The sequence below is a fragment of the Erpetoichthys calabaricus genome, chromosome 2, assembly GCF_900747795.2.
Source record: "Erpetoichthys calabaricus chromosome 2, fErpCal1.3, whole genome shotgun sequence".
In the NCBI taxonomy this organism is placed as follows: domain Eukaryota; kingdom Metazoa; phylum Chordata; class Cladistia; order Polypteriformes; family Polypteridae; genus Erpetoichthys; species Erpetoichthys calabaricus.
In genome coordinates this window covers 328,661,469-328,684,124 of record NC_041395.2, presented here as the reverse complement: position 1 = coordinate 328,684,124, position 22,656 = coordinate 328,661,469, and the positions used below count along the sequence as shown (strand labels likewise).

The 22,656-nt window shown below is 37.2% G+C and overlaps 1 protein-coding gene across 6 annotated transcripts in view; it reads right to left on the bottom strand.

The window, feature by feature from the left end:
- nap1l4b (nucleosome assembly protein 1-like 4b) overlaps nt 1-22,656 on the bottom strand; it is an 89,322-nt gene that overhangs the window by 38,222 nt on the left and 28,444 nt on the right. For all 6 annotated transcript variants that reach the window (XM_051923498.1, XM_051923496.1, XM_051923497.1 and 3 more), the window contains exons 2-5: nt 14,592-14,642; nt 9,340-9,442; nt 3,684-3,825; nt 2,646-2,729 (exon numbers count right to left, since the gene is read on the bottom strand). In XM_051923498.1, coding sequence (XP_051779458.1) covers nt 2,646-2,729; nt 3,684-3,825; nt 9,340-9,442; nt 14,592-14,619 — 357 coding nt within the window. In that variant the 5' untranslated portion in view covers nt 14,620-14,642. The remainder of the gene's footprint in view (nt 1-2,645; nt 2,730-3,683; nt 3,826-9,339; nt 9,443-14,591; nt 14,643-22,656) is intronic.

Here is a 22,656-nt window from a genome sequence, read left to right as displayed (position 1 = left end):
AACCAGCGGATAGAAAAAGGAAAAAAAATGGATTAAAAAATTGCAAGAGAAATAAGTCCCGAGTTGCTGCTCCTATCAACATATAACATTTCAAGGAAGCACTTTATTTGCCAGTTATACACCGATAGTCATATCCAATTGAGCTAGTAAAGTCAGTGGCAGGAAATGTAGAGTTGTGGTTAAAGCTTAGGAATTTAAACCCTGAGCTTGTGGGATCAATACATCAAAACACTGTGTAACGACAAGCAGATTACTTCACTTGCCTCATCTCAAACTGAAATATACAAAACAACCAATTGTGTCTCAAATATTATATGATGCATTGGATGATGCATAAGCCACATAAAGAAATGTAAAAGTAATCTTTATCCAGATGCACAAAGATTAAAGGTTGTTTCTTAGCTGAAAAGGAAAGAAGGCCAAAGAGAACATTTTGGCTGTATAGTTTTCATTAGGTGCACCTCCTAATGAGCCTTGGTTAATAACAACCAACTTCAGTATATATCATTTTTTTACACTAGAAGTACCAGGGCGGATACCAACAGCCATTGTTTTGCCAATTTTTTTTTTTATTATTATTATTTTTTTTTTTTTTTAATTTTTGAGTGTCCCAGTCATGCTCCTGTCCTACCTCAACATTTACTAACTAGCCATACTACAAATGCCCATGTAATTGCAACATTAAAATTCTATTCAGAAAGCTGGCTCATACATGACTATTTGCATATTCTTTTCACTTTGAAAAATCCAATCTAACCACCATTATCAAGGGTATTGTATGTTGCAAGCAAATTATGAATAGCTGTTTCCTCCAGAAGACTACAAAATAATCACTGAAAAAACAACTTGGTAAAACAATGCAGGTGGTTCTACAGTAATGAAAAAAGTTCAAAGACTAATCTGAAAGCTGTCTGCGCTCCAGTTTTTGTAGTTAGCCAGAAAATGCATATAAACCCAACTGACATTGCACCACAATTAGTTTTTCACACAACTTTCTAGGCCATTTTAGTCATTCAAGCAAGATGAACACTAAGGGTGCTTTAGAACTGTTGCAGGATGTTGACTTCTCTGACTCAGATGGGGGTCAGCCATCAATCCTAAATTATACAGTGACACATCATCTTATTTCAAGCAGAGTCTGAATTCTACCCAGCGTGTGCACCAGGAGGAGGAGCGTTGGTGGAAGCTGGAGACCCATGTTCCTCCTAACCAAATGGTTTCTGTGGGGGCGGGGGGGGGGCTAAAAAAGGAAAAAACTGAAATGGCAAAGAGACATGCTAGGCCCAACGATGTATGCAAAAGAATGCTAGTTTTCTCTACCTGTGCCACATGGAAAATCCTAACACACATCTGACAATGTACTGCGGTTGAAGCCCCAAGGACAAATGTAGCATGAGACTTGACTGAAGATGAACTGCTGGCTTCATTGCTGCTTGTAATGTGCATGGAGTATATGGTCAGAAGAGCATGGAAATGGTCCCAGGGCAGAACATAACTAAAGATTATTATTCCCAAACAAATCCCAATGCCCTTTTATCAAGTGCACAGTAAACAAATCCAACAAGTTCGGCATCAACCTCTGGACAGCTGCTGATGTGAATAGCAAATACATACTAAACATTATTCCATAATAAGGTAAAGATCTTACATGACCGACTTGAACATTTTACAGGCAAAAGGAAGAAATGTTATTGACGACAACTAAATGCCACTTTCCCTAGGAACCAAACCAACCTTTCAGAACAAGCCTTCTTGGCACTGCACTCGGGGAGCCCAATCCAGGCGGCTCATCGTGAGAAGGGTGCAGAAACGTGCGATCAGCGCATGCTCTCAACCTTCTTGCAACCATGAACAACATAGGGAGAAAGCTGACACTCTTCACAATGGACAAAATGCCAAGAGAACTTCTCAATGGCAGTGATGACAACCGAGAAAGCTAAATTTGCCACCTATACTCATCAGTCAAGAAATAGTGTCTGGCTTCTCAGGACCATGTACCCTACTGTTAGCATCAGTTCAGAGAGAAACAAGAAACCAGAAACAGTGATAAAGAGTATAATCACACCAAGATACGTAGTTTGCTACCCACCAAATTTTACCTAAAATTTTTCTTTATTAAAAGAGACACACTCACATTTCTATATTTTGACTAGATCACAAAGCTCTACACAAAACAGCGAAAAGAATGAACCATAGCTGGCCTGTCACTGTGTTTTATAACTTACTTGACCTGGCTGTGATCAACAGCATATTTTGTATTCACAATGTATGGGCAAGAGAACACACAAAAGGCAGTAAATTAGGGACTTGGCATGGGAGCTTTGCGAGAACTAAACGATGGTCATGGCAGCTGCAGTGGCAAAGAAGAACGCTGCATGTGTCACAGAATTCCTACAAGTCGGTCTTACTTACAGAACAGCAATGTAGTGTCAAGGTAGGAAGATTGTGTATATTGTGCTGCAGTTTTGTGTTGACGACTGGTATTACATTTTGTAAAATCAATCACCTTGCTGTTGGCAGTTTACAGATATTTCACATTAAAATATACCATGAAAACATGAATCTGGTTATTCAAAAAAAAAAAAAAAAAATTCCACAGGAAAAAATAAAACAAATTGACTTTACAGTACAAGTACTATACTTACAGCTAAATCTTCATCTTCTCTGTCACTTTGCCACTCACATTCCTCATCAGTGGGCTCAACTTCACCAGTAACAATTGTACATCTCTAAACAAACATAGCAAGTTCAAAAATGAAGAGTACAGTTTTAATGATAACCATTAGAATATTATTCAACAAATATTAAAATTGTAACTATATAAAGTATAAATTTCAAATAACTCAGGTAGTTCAGCACTTTAGGTAGACTTTTTTTATCCCAGAGATAAATTTGTTTACAACAGTGAAGTACAAAACATGTGGCACTGTTACACAGATACAAGAACATTAATCAAGATACAACAAATGACAAGTATTATCAAAAGTACACTCAAAATTAGTACAAACACTAGTCATTACCTTTAAGAGTACACAAAATAATTCAGAAGCATTCTTATGATTAACAATGGTCTTAATCTACTTAATTTTTTAATGTATATTTTCTTTAAAAAAAAAAAAAAAAAATTACAAGGTGTTACAATCTACTTATGTTTCTGTGGAACTTTCAGTTTTGAAAGAAGAGTTCCATCAGAAATGCAACATATCCAATATATTTAAGATTTTTAAATTATAAAAATCACACTAAATATCCCACCTCACCCTTATCAGATTAGCAAATTTAAAATCATTTGCTCATATGCTGTGTGAGAGGTACACAATGTTTTATGGATTTTTGTTGAATAGAGCCATCAGTAGTTTCGTAACAAGTGTGAATAGAGAAATGAGGCTGTTAATTCTTAACATCATCAAGAGTCTTTGAAAGTTACCCTTTTTCTAATCACATCTTTTATTTGTTACACCTTTAATTTTTACTCATTCAGAATCATTTGAAAATGCTTCTGCAAAGATCATAGAGCCATTTTCAAACACATACTAAAAGAGTAGAAACAACGACAATCTTGTGCTTTTTGGATTTTAAGGATGTAGGAAAATATAATACAGAAAATATACATATACACGGTGACCAACCAATAAGTCCTGTGAACGAGGCAGATTCCACAGCACCCAACTCAGTCTCCCTACCTTTTCAAACAGTGGTTGATATAATGCTGCATACTTTCGCTCCAATTCATGTACTTCTTCATAAAATTTGGCTTCTGTGTGTGCACATTTAACTTGAAGCTGCTTTAAGGCATTTATTCTTCTTCTGACTGATTTTGGTAAACTGGAATACAAACACAAAACAGAATATAAATAAATATTATAACCCGGCTAGGAAAAAACTGCACATGGTACTTGATTTATTCCACGGTAAAACAGCCTCATCTATCTGGAAATTGCAGTGCTGTCATCCATGTAGAACTTTACATTAAAGAAAATAAAAATGTACACAAATGGTACAGTTTATCCAATGGTACGAAAATTAAAACCACACAGCTCAATAAAATGTAGTGACTAGTACAAGCTGGAAAAAAAAAAAAAAAAAAAAAAAAAAAATAGCATTTTAATATTACAGTACAATCCCTCTTAACTGGCCTCGCATTAACCGGCCTGTTAAAATAAAATAAAAAATATTTTATTTTAATCCTGAGTTGTTCTTTGTATTATATGTATGCACTTCCTTCTTTCCTGGAAGGTGAGGGGGCTCCTACTTTCAGAGTGATTTCCGTTTACATATTCCTTTATGAATTTTCCACGGTGCCTTCTTTTTACCTGGTGGATCCCCTGCTTCTCCCATCGAGCTTCGCAAACAGGGGAGTCGCCCTACCTGCAAGTGCAGCTGCCTTCCACACTGGTCCAGTAGCCCTCCGATCCCTGGCTACGTCGGGCTCCATCCAGAACGAGACTTGGGTTCTTTCCCCAGAGGCCAGGTCGCTCACACTGGGGCTAAACCAGCCCAAAGCCTCCACGACTGCCGCTGCCTTTTGACGGCCAGTCGTCTTCAATACCGGTCACTCCAGCTCCGTCATCACTCAGCAGGAGCGACCACTTTCTTCAGCCCCACCGAGTGTCAGCCAAACACTCATCTGCAGGGGTTCACCTCCCAGCTGCCTGCCATTGCTCCATCGAATCTGCTCTCTCGCTCACTGTCCTGCACTGGCTTTCCTCTATCTGCTTCCTTCTCCATTAACCTCTCGTTCTTTCCTGTTCTCCCCCTAGCGCTTCTATTTATCAAGGGGACATGGATCAGATGTGGCAATTAGCAGTTCCCGGGAACAATTACAGATGCGGACGACTCCTCATCTGTGCACTTAAGCTAGGATCGCCCGCATCACGAATTCCCCAGGAACTGATCGGCCACACATACTCACTAAGCCGTGAGTGCAGCGATTATTTATTTAAAAAGTGGCCTTTTTGACTTGAGCTCTGGACTCGCCACATCACACTGTCCAGTCATTGTACGAGAAAAAAACCCATGTGCGAAATTGTGGATGAAGCCTTGTGGATATGGTTTCTTCAGGAACGTCGAAGAGGTACAGTACATACCTTAGAAATATTTTTCTACATGAAAATAGGTATGCGTCGGATCAACCGGCCATGGGTCCAGTCCCGAGGTGGCCGTTTATGAGGGATTGTACTGTACTTTGATCACAAAAGTACCCAACCTACTAGGCTGTACAATTAATGTAAATAAAAAGCACAATACATGCACTTGTTTGTATCTCTGTAGTACATATTTATAATGAAGGAAGTTTTAAAGATCACTATGCACTCTCTTGAGTAACTTTTCAATTTAAAACAATAAGTTCAGTATTTTCCAAGTCAAAATTATTTCTTCACAGTTATGGTATATATGAAATATACACATAAAACTGTTTTAAAGTGAAGCATTTTTTACAAACTAAAAAAAAAAAATTCATATCACACAACTTTGTTCCTGGGCTCTATCAATCCCAATTAGGTCTGGGTGAATATATTGATTTTTCGATTAATCGTTATTTTTCATTTTAACAATTCAATACTTGATCTTGAAACTTTTAAGAACCATCTCTTGAATCTCTATCCTGCTCAATTAATATATGTAGATTTTTGCTTATGTTAATTTTTGGCATGCAATCCAGTAGATGTCCATCACGTGACTGTATCAATCACAAGTTTGTGTGTTGGCAAGTCTTGTAAATGTTGCTTACATGGCTAGCTGTACTGCTACAGTGGAAAAAATTTATAATGTGCCTCCTCCAGCAAAGCAACCAGGCAATTGCTGGAATTTTCAGGGATGCCTATGATAAGGTGAGCATGTATGAAAGTAACCAAAGTGAAGTATCTCCATAAGTTGGACTGCACAGATCATATTAGCAACGTTATTAGTCGCAATGTCCAGCTTTGTCTTTTATGTTCCTTTCATTCAATGCCACAGTCAACAAGCATCGGCTCTAGACCCGTGTTTTGAAACTCTCCTTTTTTGTCTCAGGTGGAACTGTGAGGACACATTTGAGAATTGTTAATGTGACTCCTACAAGTGAGCACAAACTGAAGATGTGTAACCTGTAGAATTATAGAAAGACACATCTTCCTGGCTGTATCTTTAACTTCAACTAATTCAAGATTTTAAATGTCCACTAGGGGGAATGAATCTGGTTAACAATTTAGTTGAAGGGTGTCTACATGGAGATTCATAACACACAAATAGGTTATTGAATAACATTATGAAGCAATATTTGATTATTTTATAATATTATTCACAAGATGATATGGATGTTTTGTAAAGTAGATGCCACTGTATTCTATAATATGTGGGGACTCTGATGTGGCAATAAATATGCTACTTAAATTATGGAGAATTTTGAATGAGTGCAGGGATGTGAAATTATTGTTTTTGTTAAGAGAACAAGTACTTCTTAAATGTCAATCCAAGCTTATGCAAATATTATGAAGTCACTATGTAGACACCCATTAAATAAACTTTTGCTGAAATTTGTCACATTATATTAAATGTTCTCTATGCATGGTTAAGTCATCACTAAAAAAAATAAATGAAAATAAAAAGCCACCACTTCAAATATACAGTATTAGAGCACTCTAATTCAGTCTAGATGTAATCGACATTGAATCAGGGAATTGTGAATCAAATAGCATCAGGGCATCAGTACTGATATCCAGCCTTAATCCCAGTGTTTATACACGATAGGAAAAGCCTTAATACTTAAATACATTTACTTGGAAGAGACAAAAGTTTCTATTTAAGAGGCATACTTGCGACAATGGAGGCAAATTAGAAGTAAATTTTATGACAGATCCTTGGTCCTATTTAGACAAGGTAAGTTATGACAAAGCAATGAAGAATTCAACCCCATTACAATCTGTGCAGTTATTTGGCCTTACAGTGTGTGCATGTTAGTCCTGTGATGGATTGACATCCTTTCGAGGGATTATTCTTGCTTTGCTCAGGACCCTGACCTGGATAATCAGAATAGGAAGATAGGTGAACGTATAAAGAGCTTGAAGTGGGGCAGTGCACACCGATACACTGCATCAAATATCCTTTGTTCAAGCACTGGATGCATGCCTACAATGTTTGTTCAATTCTAATTACTTCATTGCCTGATATGCAAGCTCAGTATTATGTGCTTTATCAATCCAGCCAGAGGAGGTAGTATCTTCAATATACTGAATAGAATATCTGCAACCATAACTGTCTTTTTCAGTTATTGTTCAACAGTCTAGAGAGCGGTAAGATCAAGGGTACTGTGGAGTAAGAAACAGACAAGTTGGTGAGGACATTAGGAATTCAAAGTCAAAAAAAACAAAACAAAAAAAAAAAAAAACCTGTTTTCAGGCTTCTATAAAATAGACACTGGGATTCATAATGACACATTATAAACTGAAAGAACAAAGAGACAAAAATGATCAATTTTAGGACACAATTTTGTATGTCAAATAAATATATCTATGAATGTGAAGAAATAACTAGTCTGTTAAAAGATAACTTTGACTTAAAGTACATGTACAAACCACTCTGGCACTATAACATTCAGCAGTCAAATAATGATAAATGACATTAAATACTCTGATCATAAAATGACACTTGTATGCAGCTTCTGCTTCAAATTAAATTTGGTGGCATGTAGAACATCACAATTTTTGCATCTGTGTTCATGACCTGGGCTGTGCAGTCAGCATACAAAACCTTCAACTCTAACTGCACTATCTGTAATTAGACTAATGTGTTTACTATGTTGACTGAAAGAAGACGGATAAAACATACTGGTTTGTGAACACACACTTAAACCCTAACGCTGCATATACTTTTATTCCAATTCATGTACATCTTCATAAAATTTGGGTTGTGTGTGTACATTTAACTTGCAGCTGCTTTAAGTAGCCATCCTTTAAAAGATTTGGAACACTGGACTACAAAAATGGTAAATGGCACTAATTTCAATGAAGAGTATCCATGCACCACTAAGTGTTCTTTTGTTCCCTGTATGAAAGTATAGGAACAATCTAATTTTTTTGAAATGCGTGTAAGGAGGGCAGAAAAGAAGGTATGTCTGAATAAAAGTTTGCTTATAACTCTGTCATCATCTGATCTTGAGTGTTAGCACTTATGGCCTTAGTACAGAGGTACTGCCAAGTTATCACCTGGTAAAAGAGGGCCAGTGGAGGAAACAAATCTAGTAAGAATATAATGAAAACAAATATATTTGTCTTTATTTAGGATGAGTTTAACGTTTGGCAGAGAATAACTGGGATTCTAAATAAGTCAGGAAGTCTAAATGCATTTCAATCTTGGCAGTGGATGCAGCATTAAACTATGACCAGGAGATGGTAAGTTTCTGTCATTAGGTTTAAGCTAGACTGGCATCTGGATATGACTACTGTAGAGGGATGTAAATAGCCCGAGGAGGCTGCAGTAGAGGCTAAAGTGAAGATCTAAGTGTGGGATAACTGACACAATGGAACAGGACTTTTGGTCAGTTTTTAGATATTTCAACAAACCATTTAAATTATCCTTGAAAGGTAATTAGAACACTAACATTCTCAGAAAGAGGCAGCAGATGCTTACCTTGACTGAAGAAATTATTGGAAGACAGACAGAAAACTTGAAGACTGTGTCAAACACCTAAAACAAATTGTTCCCTTTTGTGAATGATGTCATAGTAACAGTTAAAAAGCTCTGCAGTGATAAGACTTGGGACAGGAGTGGAAGAGATCAAGACGAAAATGCTGAAAACCTAGTGTTGGAGCGTCACAATTATCATATGGAAGACAAGGAGAGTAGCTCAAGATTAGCACACTTGAACTGTGCATCTAATTTTTAAATAAAGATTAGGCAACAGGGAGTATAATAATAATCACACTATTCATTCAATATTCATCCAATACAGTGGGACAGGGCACAACTGAACTGCCCTGGCCATGAAACAAAGGGGAAAACCTTTTGACAGAGTTTAGTCTAGTCCCATATGTTACGCTTTGGCCACTCATATCCCATATTTCATTCATTTGGAGTTTTACAAGATTACTTGTGCAGCAGTTTTTTTTTTTGTGTGTGTGTTTTTTCCTTTTTTAAAATATATCAATCCCTTTCATCACATTTACTCTGAATGCAAAAGAATGAATCAAAAGCGACAACTCAGCCAACAACTGGATCACATGTCTAGTTTACCAGGCCTGGCCTATCTCCTTATTCTGTGTCACCAAGAAACAGTTTCTTCCATTTAAAAATTCCGACTAAATTATTTAAATAAACGAAACAAGGTGTACTCAGTATAGACTGACTCCGACAAGGACTTACTTTTCAATAATTGAAGAAGGAGTATGGGACACACTATCAAGTCTGTCCTGGATATTTGCCAAGTCCTGTGGGTTCTGCATGACCTGGTTAGCCACTTTACCACCTGAGAAATAAAAGTTGTAACATTACAATTTCTTACACTCATAGATTAGCATGAAATTTAAATACATAGATATCCATTTCCAGGAAAGTAACATTTAAGAAATTGAGAGAATGCATGAGGAGAGCCCCTATCAGCAAGAATAAATAAGGGAAAACTACAACTAAGCATGATTACAACTTAAATGTATTTTCAATTCTCAGATTCATTATGAAAATATTCTGCGCTTCTTATAAAAAGATGCAATTAAAAGATATGAAAAAAAGAACGCAAAAACTGCTAAGTCTAATATTAAATTTATTCAGTAGTGATGAAGCACGCAATGACCCCTGTAACACTTCACATTCATACAACTTAAATGGCAGCAAAAGCCAGAACCAGTGACAGATAAAAATAGTAGCAGCAATCCAAATCTCATTAAAAAAAATAAAAAATGGACAAGAAACATTTAGAGCAGTCTTAACAGACTGCAGCTAGACAGTCTCTGTATTTGTAAGATCTGTATTCGCAGGAGGCAGTTGACGGGTTGATGTCTATTACTCAAGCCCTCAGCTGACTTTCAAGCCAAACAAAATCACAGGAAAAAGGTCCAACAAGACACACAACACAAATCCAGAAAAACAATTTAATCCTTTAGGGTATTGGTAACAGTAATCCAAATGCTATACTAAACAGACACACAGAACAAATATGATCTTCTACATGGCTTTAAAAGCAGCACCGGAGTAAACAGCTGAAAGCTGCCTAGTGGTGTAGTGATTCAGAGGCTGCTGGGAATTGAAGTCATTTTCATGTAGCACTGCTACAGAATAACTTTTTTTTTTCTAAATCCAAATTTCTATCACAATGTTTCTTCAATGTAAAAATATGCCAAACCCACAACAAGAAATCTTAGTCTCGACTAATCCATCTACAGAAGCAGAAACTCCTATAGCAAGCAATAACCTTGTTTGGTACATGATTTTTTTTCTCCATTCATTTACATTGCATATGTGTAATTGTTAAGAGTGTTAAGTTGCACTTTTTTTTTTTGCTTTTTAAGAATGTATACAACTTTTTAAAACTTGTATATACTACTGGTCAAAACATTTAGAACACCTCAGTTTTTTCAGTTTTTATGGAAATCCATGCAGTTCAATGTCTTAATGTTTCACGAAGGCAAGGCACAAAACAAATAAACAATGGCAAATAAAAACTAAGTCAAGGACTCATTAAAGTGTACAAAATTGTATTCAAAATTTTTGATTAATCGAAGTAGACACTTTTTGCTGAAATAACCCCTGATCATCACACTTCCTCCTCCATCTTTGACAGTTGAATATCACACACTGATGAACCATGCATTCACCTATTCAACGGCATACAAATACTCTGCCTGATGAACTGAAAATTTTAATTTTGCCTCATTGGTCCAGTCTGCAGTAGTCCACGGCCAGCATTTCAAGGCCCTATGTTGTCCTTTAAGGAATGAATGACTTACTGCCACTCACCCTGTCAAAACTGCAGCACACAGTCTCCTCTTCACAGTAGAAACAGTATTGCTTTTTCTGACGACTGTTAAACTGTGCTTGAAGCTGTTGGGCATCCATCATGCAAGCTGGTGACCTTCAGAAAATGGCCTTCTGAATGGGTTGGGAATGTAGCTCTGCAAGATCTCTTCCTATTAGGGTTTCTTCCAGTTTCCAATTGCCTTTGGATTGTGTAGGACACCACTGGACTCACTGACATTTTTTTTTGGATCAATTTCTCTAAATGAAAGTCCTACACTTCTAAGAGTAATAACGCTCCGTCTCATTTCATTTGTTAATTGCCATTTTCACTGGAATCTTGTCCAAGTAGGACTTCAGAGGGTGTAGTAACACCGTCTGTTCCAGCTCTGCTTTAAATGTGCTTTAAATAAATCAACAGAGGTTGAGACAACTGTGTCAACTGATTGCTTCATCTTACAAGGCTTCATTTAAATAACTGTTACAAAACATCTTCAGGGAGCATCTAATAGGTTAAAACCTACAGAAGGCCCATTTGTAATATTTTGAAATTTCCTTTTATTCAGTTTCTGCTAACCTAAACTTTAAATTTAAACCTCTGGCAGTTTATGGCTTACCTTTTCATCATTTTAGGTCATTCACTGAATTTCAATTGATTAAATTTGAAGAAAAACTGAGGTGCTCTAAAACTTTTGACAGGTATTGTATAACTATTTTAAACGTATCTGTAGATTTAAATCTTTTACTCAACATTAAAGATGCAGATATACTGTACACTAGTTGGATTCGCTTACGTGAAAAAACCATTTAAAATTGAATTAAGTGAGAACAATAATATTCGGGGATCTCAGTTTTTCGTTGGTGGTATTGACACAAATCCCCACAAATATGAAGACTGTTATGGTTGACATTCAATAGCACTCAAGCACATGAGGTTGGATAGGACTTAAAATGGTAAGAGGAGCATAGAACTGGAACACAATGTACATTCTGAATGCTATGAAATGTTAAAATGCCAAAGTCTGAAATTTTGCCACAGTCTAAGCTTTGTCCTCACTATGGTACATTGCTTAAGTTCCCTCTGATTAGCTGGAAAGGACAGACGGACTGGGTTGACTTCAGTTACGTTTATCCATTTTCATTTGCCAACATGCTTAGCATATTTAGACTTATCTATATTATTTATTTATACAGGTGTATTAAAACCTAATTTATGAAAAAAAAATGTGTATGTATACATTTCTGGACATCTTACAATGTAATTGTTGTTTTGATGCATGTTGTAGTGCTCTGGGCTCTTTTAGTGAAGTGCAAAATACTAGAAAAAAATTTCCAGTTTAACCCTTCAGCTTAAAAGAAATTAAAATTGAATGTATAATTCAATACATTTAAGCTATACATGATGACAGCAAATAAACCAGCAACTAAATCCTGATAAAACAGTGTTTATTTGGTTCGTTATCGGTGACCATGTTCAATCAGTTGCTTATAAAGGCCGATGCTGGTTTCAGTCAAATTTCATATGCTGTTCCATAGGTCGTCTTTGCAATTCTTCCTCAATGACCAACTTCTGCCTAACATCTTAATAAAAAAAAAAAAAAAAAACTAATTGGAGGGAGTCCATTCTTATAGCAACTATGATGTGCTCACCCATATATTTTTAAAACCTGCTTAATATATTTTTTTATAGTCCCTGGAAACCAAAAAACACACCCTGACAGTATGGGATGCCTGAGGACTTCAATTAAAAACAGCAAGCAGGGAAACGCTGTTCAATTTTTATATTTCTAACCACAACTCAAGTTCCCTAATAAAACCACATGCTTTTTATCCTCACAGGTGGCACAGTGGTAGTGCTGCTGCTCTGCAGTAAGGAGACTGTGGAAGATTGTGGGTTCGCTTCCCGGTTCCTCCCTGTGTGGATAGCGCTTTGAGTACTGAGAAAAGCGCTATATAAATGTAATGAATAATAATAGTCAAAAGTGTACAGTGCCTTCAGAAAGTACTTCATTTTTACGCTTCTCTCACTGTTGCATATCCAAATAAATACACTGAAATTTTTCCCCTTACTAACAGAAAACTGAACACATTTACACATCTAAAAACCATTTGATGAAAGAAAGTATCTCTCTCCAAAATGTAAGAAGTGTATCTCTCATTCACAAACCATCAAAAAAAAAAAAAAAAAAAAAAAAAAAAAAAAAAAAAAAAAAAAGGTAACACTTCCCCTAATTTAGGTTGTGAAAACAGTGTGTAAACACTTCATTAATTTCCAGTATTTTAATAAAATTCCTAGGACATCAATTCTTATTTTAACATAGAAAATTTTACACAATTACAAAAAACATCTCATTTAAATATGCTTTAATTCTGAAACAAAGCAAACAAATCCATATTTGACAAGAGGACAAATAAAGAATCGGGTTAATTTACTGCCCTTCCCACCCCCAAAAAATTCATAAAGCTGCTGCAATCAGTGGAGGCTGATGGGTAATCAAGACAGAATCTTCCATGTTACGTTGTAACAATAACAGCAGAACATTTACATTAAAAAAAAAAAAAAAAAAAAAAAAAAAAAAAAACCTACATATACAAGACTGACCCAAGAAAATGCAAGATTAGAAGGAAAGACAAAAGCTGCACACAAATATGAAAATTAAGAGATCATACACTCTATAACAGTCATATATACAGTGGAACCTCAGTTCACGAACGTCTCTGAACACGTACAAATCGGTTTACGACCAAAAAGTTCGCCAAACTTTCGCATCTGTTCATGACCACACACTCGGTATACAAACAAGCCAGTTTCCCTTTCGGTCTGTACGCGCCGATGATTTCTGCATGTGTTCAGTCTCTCCCTGTGCAGCGAGCAAGAGAGAGAATGAGAGAGAGAGAGGGGGCTAGATGCATAAGGCAGAGAAGGCAGTTAAAGAATGCACTGGGCTTGTTTTTGTTTTCACTTCTGTTTACAGCGATCGGTTCGTAGCATGCATTGTTGCAATGTTACTTTTCTTGGTGGTTTATTAAATTACGGATTTTTCAAATGTTTAATTTTTTTTCCCTGTGCTTAAAACGCATTAAAAAAGTGTTTTCAGCGAGCAGTTGGTAGCACTATAGAAAACTAACACTGCAAGAGTTCGCGCTCTGTTGTTCAAGGTTTTCACATTTAGTTTACTATTACGCTGTGCATTCTATGGTATAATTAAACTATTTTTGTGCTTAAAAAACTTAAATATATATTTACATACAGTTCGTACGGTCTGGAACAGATTAATTGTATTTACATACAATCCTATGGGGGAAATTGCTTCGGTTCACGACCAAATCGGGTTACGACCAGAGTTTTGGAACAAATTATGGTCGTGAACCGAGGTTCCACTGTACCTTTCCATAAAGCAAGGATTGACCTTGAATTATTACTTTTGATTAAAAAAAGTCATACATGAACCATGGGAAATAGCATCCACTGTTGTAATTTAGATTAATGTGGGTGTCAATAAGTGCAAATGATTTTAAATTTTTTTGGAAGAAGAGACAATTTATAAGAGCTTACTAAATACAGTAAGTGCATTAAGAACAATTTGAGGAGCAGCATTTGGAAAGCAATTGTTTCTGAATTATTAGTATGTGAACTCTGCTTGAACAGATATCTCTAAGTTTACCTTTGTGGCCAGTCTTGTCACAATCCATTGCAAGAACAGTGCCCGGTTTTACTGCAACACAAAAGGAGAAAGTTCAGGTGTATTTTTTTTGGATGTAAAATTGTCAGTCCTTAAGTTTAATAATCAAAAATAGCCCAGAGGAGAGAATACACAATTCTAGATAATTATTCAGACAGGTACATTACTTAGTAAACAGAAACACAGGACAACCAGCTGCATTAAAATCTTAAATCATATGGACTACTATCATCAACATCTTGGTCACTTTAGCAGCAGATACATTTTATGATAAAATTACCATATTTTTCACTCCATAAGATGCACAACCCATCCCATCCTCCCCCCCCCCCCCCCCCCCAAAAGAAGGGTGGAAATGTCTGTGCATCTCATGGAGTGAATATTGCGTCACAGACCGTAATATGTATTACCTGACAAATGTCAACATCCAGGGGTAGAGGGCGACAATCAGCTGTTAATAGCGACAAAACTCACTCTTACGTTACAGGCATTTCCTTTCTGCTTGGAGGAATGTTAGACTCCTTGACTTGGTTGGCATCTAATCCTTGCATGTGCGTGAGTTACGAAATGTAAACAAAGGCAAGATGGCATCGACATCTCACAAGGGAGTGAAGCAAGTACAGAAAACAAAATACTCAGCAGACTATTTTTTGCACATTATCGCCGAGTCGGACTGATTTTTCAGAATCAGATTTTGTCAAGAGTGATCAGGAAATCGAGTAAGAGAGTGAGGAACTGGCATCCGCTGATCGGACACCAGCCAATGCCACCCCAGCTGAGCGCATTCGTGCAGACAATGCACCTACGGCAAGGTTCGTGTGGGAGGAATACCCAGACATTGATCCATGGGAGCCAAACTGGCTACCGGACTTCATAAAACAGCATGGCTTGCTGTTGGACTCGACAGATTAACAGCCGCTGGACTACCTCAGGCTGTTCTTTCTGGAGGCTACCTTTCAGCTACTGTCAGGCAAGACAAACCGGTATGGTTTTCTGAATCGCGGGCTGCGCTTGCACCGCATTCTCGTTTTTCAAAGTGGAAACCCACAACAAAAGATGAGATGAAGGGCTTTGGACGGGTTATGCCGCGTGATAGGTACGTAATCCTGCAAAGTGATTGTGAGCAACTGAGCTTCATAAATTCTGACACTAGTGATGAGGAGTTCTTGGGGTTTCCAGAAAACTAGAAGAGTGCTTGAACCTTAAAGTCTCTCCTTATTTGTTAATGACAGAGATGATGGTTCTTAATACCACTGTTGACTTTACATGGTTGAAATATTATTCTGCTATATTTTATTAAATATATTAGTACACCATTTGATTCAGAATATTTTTTTCTGGTTTTCCTCTAAACCTAGGTGCGTCTAATGGTCAGGTGCGCCTTAAGGAACGAAAAATATGGTAATTTGTTTCTTCAAGAAAATCATCACTTTTTATGTGACATACTGTACTTGACAAAAGAATTAAAGTGGCAATTTAGCGAATGATGGCCAATTTTCACACATGGACACCAAGCCTTTAACCAAGTTTTTCTATACTACACTTAGGTTTAACAGAGTATGTCCTCAGTATCCTTTTTGCCAAATAAACCTTGAGTCAGATATGATCAATTGCCAGTCTAATTCAAAATCTCAGTATCAGAGTTACAGCATTAATGTCCTTGGCAAAAACTAATCAGCTTAACGTTTTCTAAGTCAATAAAACTTAACTGGTTGTGACATCAAGAAAGTTGGCTGCAGAACAAAAGGTAACTTTAAAAGAAAAAAATGTTTATCCATTAGGAAACAAAAAAAAAATACGGACTATAAATAAACTGAACAACCACACTAGAAACCAAGGGATTTCACATTTTAAAAAAATCATTCACTGCTCACCTACAATCTCCTTTATAGAGGCCAATTATAAGGTCTTTTTGTCCTTTTAAAATTTAAAGTTTTCTGAAATTTTAAAGTCAACTACAATTAATTTAAATTGAAATACAGATACAAAAAGAATTCAATACAATTTGTTTCTTGTGATTCTGTGCAAACACAGCAGTCCTTAGAAATGCTTAAGTACAGGAAAATGGTAAATCCACAAAAAAAGAGAACATGTACAATTTAATATATAACAATAGTAAGTGAGTAGACAACTAAATGTAAAAGATATTAATTCAAAATTTGCATTTTTTAACCTCTTAATCCTTACCCCACAAATTGCCAATGAAAGTAAATGGAAATACAGCATTGTGGATGAGCATACAGTGGGAGAGATAGCATCTTCAACTTAAAAGTTCTACTCCATTTGATCACACTTCAGAGCTGTTTACAAGAGGATTTTCTAGATTTTTTTTTTTTTTTTATTCAGATATTTATTCAGGCTTATGAGTACAGACAGTCCCTGGGTTATGTATGAGACAGGGACTGTAGGTTTGTTCTTAAGTTGAATTTGTATGCAAGTCGGAACAGGTACATTATTTTAATAAATGCTATTGTTGACCGACTGTAACCAAGTGCTATGCCAATGAATGATGGAGTTTCACCTCTCTCTGACCTTTTTATCATTTCTACTTTATTTTCCATTCCATGGGGATGGCTTTTATGTTCTTTACTGTATCACCAGCACTTGCATCAGATTTGTGTGTCAGAGACATTGTTGAAGGGTGAAGACAAAAGGTTAAGATGAGCTCTTCAGCACAGCACTGTACACGCTATCACAGCAGGAAGGCACCCCTCAACAGCATGTCAGGTGTACTGACGAGAGACAACTTCCTGCTTTGTACGTAACAATACAAGCAGGCTTGCTATTTAGAATGAATGGGGGCAGCGAGGGGCGGTTTACCAACCTGCCCACCACACAGTCTCCTCCACTAGCATACAGTATGCTGCCTGCAGTTTCTGCCCACCGAGAACGAACAGGGTGTGGCCAAAGGCGGTTAGTGAATCGCCCACCACCGCCCCCATTCAACAGGCAGCATCCTGAGGCACACTACAATGCTGCCCCCCGCCACCCCATTCACCCTCAATGGCCTCTGTTCAGCCAAAACCGGGTCACCGCTTGCAGCATCACCAGCTGCCCACCAAGAACAAACGGGGCAGCTGTTCGAGGGACACTGCAAGGATGTGCGGTGGGTGGGCAGTGAAACCGTCGCCCGAGTCGCGTTCCCCCAGACAGATGAAGGAGCAGTTGCGGCCCCGTTCGTAAGTCAAATGTCCGTAACTCAGGGACTACCTGTATATGCCTGGATACAGTGAGTAAATTAAGATTTTTTTAATTGACACTTTGATATAGTTTGCCATTTGTTCAAAGTTTGTCTCAACCTAAACCTGTATCAAGAACTTTGTTATCTCAGCAACAAGGTTTCTATAGCACATTTTCATGTAATGAAAAGGCTCGAAGAGTTCTACATGCTATCAAAAGAAAATGAAAATTAGATACTTATATATAAACAATACAAAAATAGTGCACACTTACATAAGATCATATATAATTAAGAGTTATAGTTCTTACAAAAAATTCTATATTCAAGATTCCACAAATCAAATTATTTTCACCCATTAATACAAACACAGGGTAAGTAACATTTCATCTTCAGGCAGAGCATAATTTTAGACTCCCAAATCCAACCCACTAACACATCCTTTTCTCCTTATTTTGATTGCTCATTCTATCTAATAAACACACAAAAAATGTACTGACAGTAACAATGCTTCTCAATAGTTTCCTTTGGGAAGAGGCTTCAGTTTCAGTCACAAAGGTAATTTAACTGAAAAATTAGCAATTATTTTGTTTCATTGTGCAGATACAAGCACCTCTAAGTTTTATTTCATGATCAATATTGATAATCGGCAAGATCTGGAAAAATTTACTATACTGCAAATTAATGGGCCAGGTTACAACTTAATGATAATCAAAAAATGTGTGCAAGATAAACAGTTTCTAAAAATGCCACATTACCTCAAGGCAAAGAATGAGATAAACCACTGGTCAAACAGTTATTTTAAAACTGTTACTACTGGCTTTCCAATTAACAGATTCTTACCTGGAACACATTTGCCAAAGGGTGTTGGGGTCTACAAGTGAACAGAGGAAACATTCACCAATCTAACAGAAGTAAATATACTCCTCAAGTAAGACTGCAGCAGCTCTAAAAGTGACTGGTGGTAATTTTGAGTATTAGTCTAGCAAATAGGCCATTTTGCTAAATGCTCCATAATGAAATCATGCTAAAGCACAGAATTACATAGTCAAAAAAAAATTTGAAGGGGGCAGATAAACCGATTTTACAATCAAAAACACAAATACAATGCAAAATGTAGAATGCATTTTTAGTCAAACTGGTTAAAACAAACATTTCTCCATGCATTTTTAAAAGCCTTGTTTAGTTTAGCACTGTAAAATTGAAAGTATGAGCATTAATGACAAAACTATTACACTCCGACAAGCATATACTTTCCCTCAACTGTGGTCTTTTCACGCCCGAGTCGCATCTCCCAGACAGATGAAGGAGCAGTTGCAGCCCCGTTCATAAACATTCACCAATTTTTTGGCCTAGGTGTATGCTAATGTTATTACCAGCCCAGCTGCCAACACTTCTGAGGAAGAGCACAGTTTAAAGCATACTTATTACAGGTTATAGAGAGCAGTATATGTACAAAATGGTAGTCTTTAGATCCAGAAAGCACTGCTGTGTTACAGAAACAATTTAAGGTTGAACAGAGCTTAGAAGTCCTGTTAAAACAATAGAACAAGAAAGTTCCTTCAATTAGTGAATATACATCTACAAAGAAAGAGCCAGGTCATGAGCTGAACTGGCAGAAAGTCCACCAGCGAGGGTAGCACTTGTGGCCATTCCTGAAGAGTTTGCTTCTCATATATACCAATATAGTATAATTTCCCACAGTTAAACAGTAGTTAACCCATTGTTTTATAAAGTTTGATTAATCTCAAAACGATGAGTACTATAAACTTCAAAGAGGACTTAAACTGGGGGGATAAAGTCATGATGAGCAGGAGTTCCTCTAAATCCTTAGGTGGCAACAGGGTAACCCTATGAGATATGCATCCTATCCACTAGAATGGAAACACCTGGGACCGCCAGGGACAGTCACGGGAGTTCCCAAGCTTACTTCTGACCTCAGAAATTATCCCCGAGATTTGCCCAAAAGCAAATTCTGGCCTAGGTTTTAATCAGTCGGGAGGGATTATATGTGGTAAGATTTGAGAAGTATGGCAGATATTGTAACTAAAAGGGGTGCTTGGTATTAAGTTCTGAATGAAAAGGTACATAAAGCACCCCACCTTAGACAACAGTGCAAACTTGCTCAGTTATGGCCCATGGAAGCATGCAGTTTGCCTTAATCTCCATTTTGTATTTATTTGCTTATTGTATTGATTCCTCCCTTGTGCAACTTATTTGCTGCCTCTTATTATTTGGGTGTTGCCATAGCTTAGAATCACCCCTACCATTCTACAATATCCACAAACTATTTGTAGTTAATTACTGCACTACAAGCATAGGATGGCTAAGAGACCATATTAACTGAGAATCTGCTAAATTTAAGAGCTTTTCAAGGAGGGGGCGGACAAAAAACACACACACAACACACAAAATATTGTCATCTTTATATCAAGATAAACAATTTATCCCCATAAATATGTAGTGTGCACATGCATGATCTTTCTTTCTGGCTCAACTACATTCACGTTTCCCTGCAGATGAGCATCAAGAATTCATTCTCTACAATACCAAAAATACACTGCCTTGCTTTTTAGAGCGGGGATTGAATTTCATGTGTAACAGGGGGCAGGGATTCCCCTGATGGAACAACAAGTGCGTGGAGGATATGGGGAATTTTTCTCTAGAAACTGGAAAATACCGAGAGTACAAGGGATATTTTCATTTAGACAAACATTTTTGGAGCAATACATTATTCAAACCAGTTGCATAAGTTTTGCTGGTAACTAGTTATGAAGGATATTATTTAATGGACAAGTCAAATGAATTCAAATTTCAAACATTAAACACTCCCTATACTTTAATTTTCCAAATCACACCCTCGATTTTTAGATTTGTCCCAACCTTAAGGCTACTTTTGTGAAATTAAACATTTCAATTTAAGATTTCAGAATTCCTGTTGAACCACCTTTGATTTTTTGTTTTCAAGTTTTAATGCAATTAAAAGACTTATTGGTTATGTCTATGATTAATCTATTAGCCGCCACCCAATTGCACTGTAAGTGCAATAAATTACTTCTAATTTGAGACAACATCGAAATCACTCCCATACCACTAAACAATATTGTATGTTAGTCACATTTTAAGATATACTAGTAAACATTACTATGGCTTCGAAAACCCAATGACAAAAATTTAGTGTTTGAAGATTCCTTTCCAGCAGTTACATATTTTGTTCTAGTGTCCCCTCTAACGGCACAGCTCTGTAATTAAATGGACTTGAAATAGAGCAGAATTTTCATGCTTTATTAAGTTAAACCCTGCAGGACAGGTGTGACACCTACAATCCCACTATGAAATTCAAGCCGTGATGGGGACAGTTTTATCGGCAGTTAACTGCAACCAGTCACAAATACAAAAAAAACACACTTTTCAGCATTAAGGTGTAATCAAAGCTTATCTTCGATTACGTGGGTATATAAAAGAGCAGAAGCCAGCCACTAAGAAAGATGGAGCAGCAGCAGCCTATGTGAAGTAAACAACACATTTACATACATAAAAGTACTGGCAATTTGTTTGGCTTAGGTCAAATGTAGTAAACCAGAATTATTTTTTAGCAGCGTTTTCAACACATTTTGTATTTGGATACTCATGTGACATTCACAGGTTAGCTAAAAAGGACACTTAAAAGATTTAAACCTGTCTTGAACTCTTCTCTCGGTTGAAACTTAATTCCAACATTTATTGGCAAAATGGAGTGTGTGGACTGAGAGTAGCAACGTAGTACTGGGGACACAATGTGCAAATGGTGTTTAATCACACACAAAAGGTTACCATTAATTCAAATCTATTCCTATCCTTGGAAAGGACCCAACAGACAGGTTTGCGTTTGTGAGAGTCGCTCATGACATTTTGTTTGGCTTGTACTTACTCTATCATTGTCCTCATTCAGTGTGTACAGTGATCCCTCGCTATATCGCGCTTCGCCTTTCGCGGCTTCACTCCATCGCGGATTTTATATGTAAGCATATTTAAATGTATATCGTGGATTTTTCGCTGCTTCGCAGGTTTCTGCGGACAATAGGTCTTTTAATTTCTGGTACATGCTTCCTCAGTTGGTTTGCCCAGTTGATTTCATACAAGGGACGCTATTGGCAGATGGCTGAGAAGCTATCCAGCTTACTTTCTCTCTCTCTCTCTCGCGCTGACGTAGGGGGGTGTGAGCAGGGGGGCTGTGTGCAGCTGCTTCCTGAAGGACAGGCTGCACGGAGCTTCGCATACTTAAAAGCTCAAAGGGCACGTATTGATTTTTTTTATCTCTCTCTCTCTCTCTCTCTCTCTCTCTCTCTCTCTCTCTCTCTCCTCCTGACAGAGGGGGTGTGAGCTGCCGCCTTCAACAGCTTTGTACCGGCGGTGCTTCGCATACTTAAAAGCCGTATTGATTTTTTTTTTTTTTTTTTTGACTGCTTGCTTTGCACTCCTTTGAAAAGGAAGATATGTTTGCATTCTTTTAATTGTGAGACAGAACTGTCATCTCTGTCTTGTCATGGAGCACAGTTTAAACTTTTGAAAAAGAGACAAATGTTTGTTTGCAGTGTTTGAATAACGTTCCTGTGTCTCTACAACCTCCTGTGTTTCTGCGCAAATCTGTGACCCAAGCATGACATTCTAAAAATAACCATATAAACATATGGTTTCTACTTCGCGGATTTTCCTATTTCGCGGGTGGCTCTGGAACGCAACCCCCGCGATGGAGGAGGGATTACTGCATTAAAAAATAAGGGCTGCTGAACTCATCATAGTCATGCTTTTTCACTTAGGTAACCTGCCATTTCCCGGATATTTTATCCATCTAACAAAAAAAGATCAAACCAACGGATATCTCTTTGC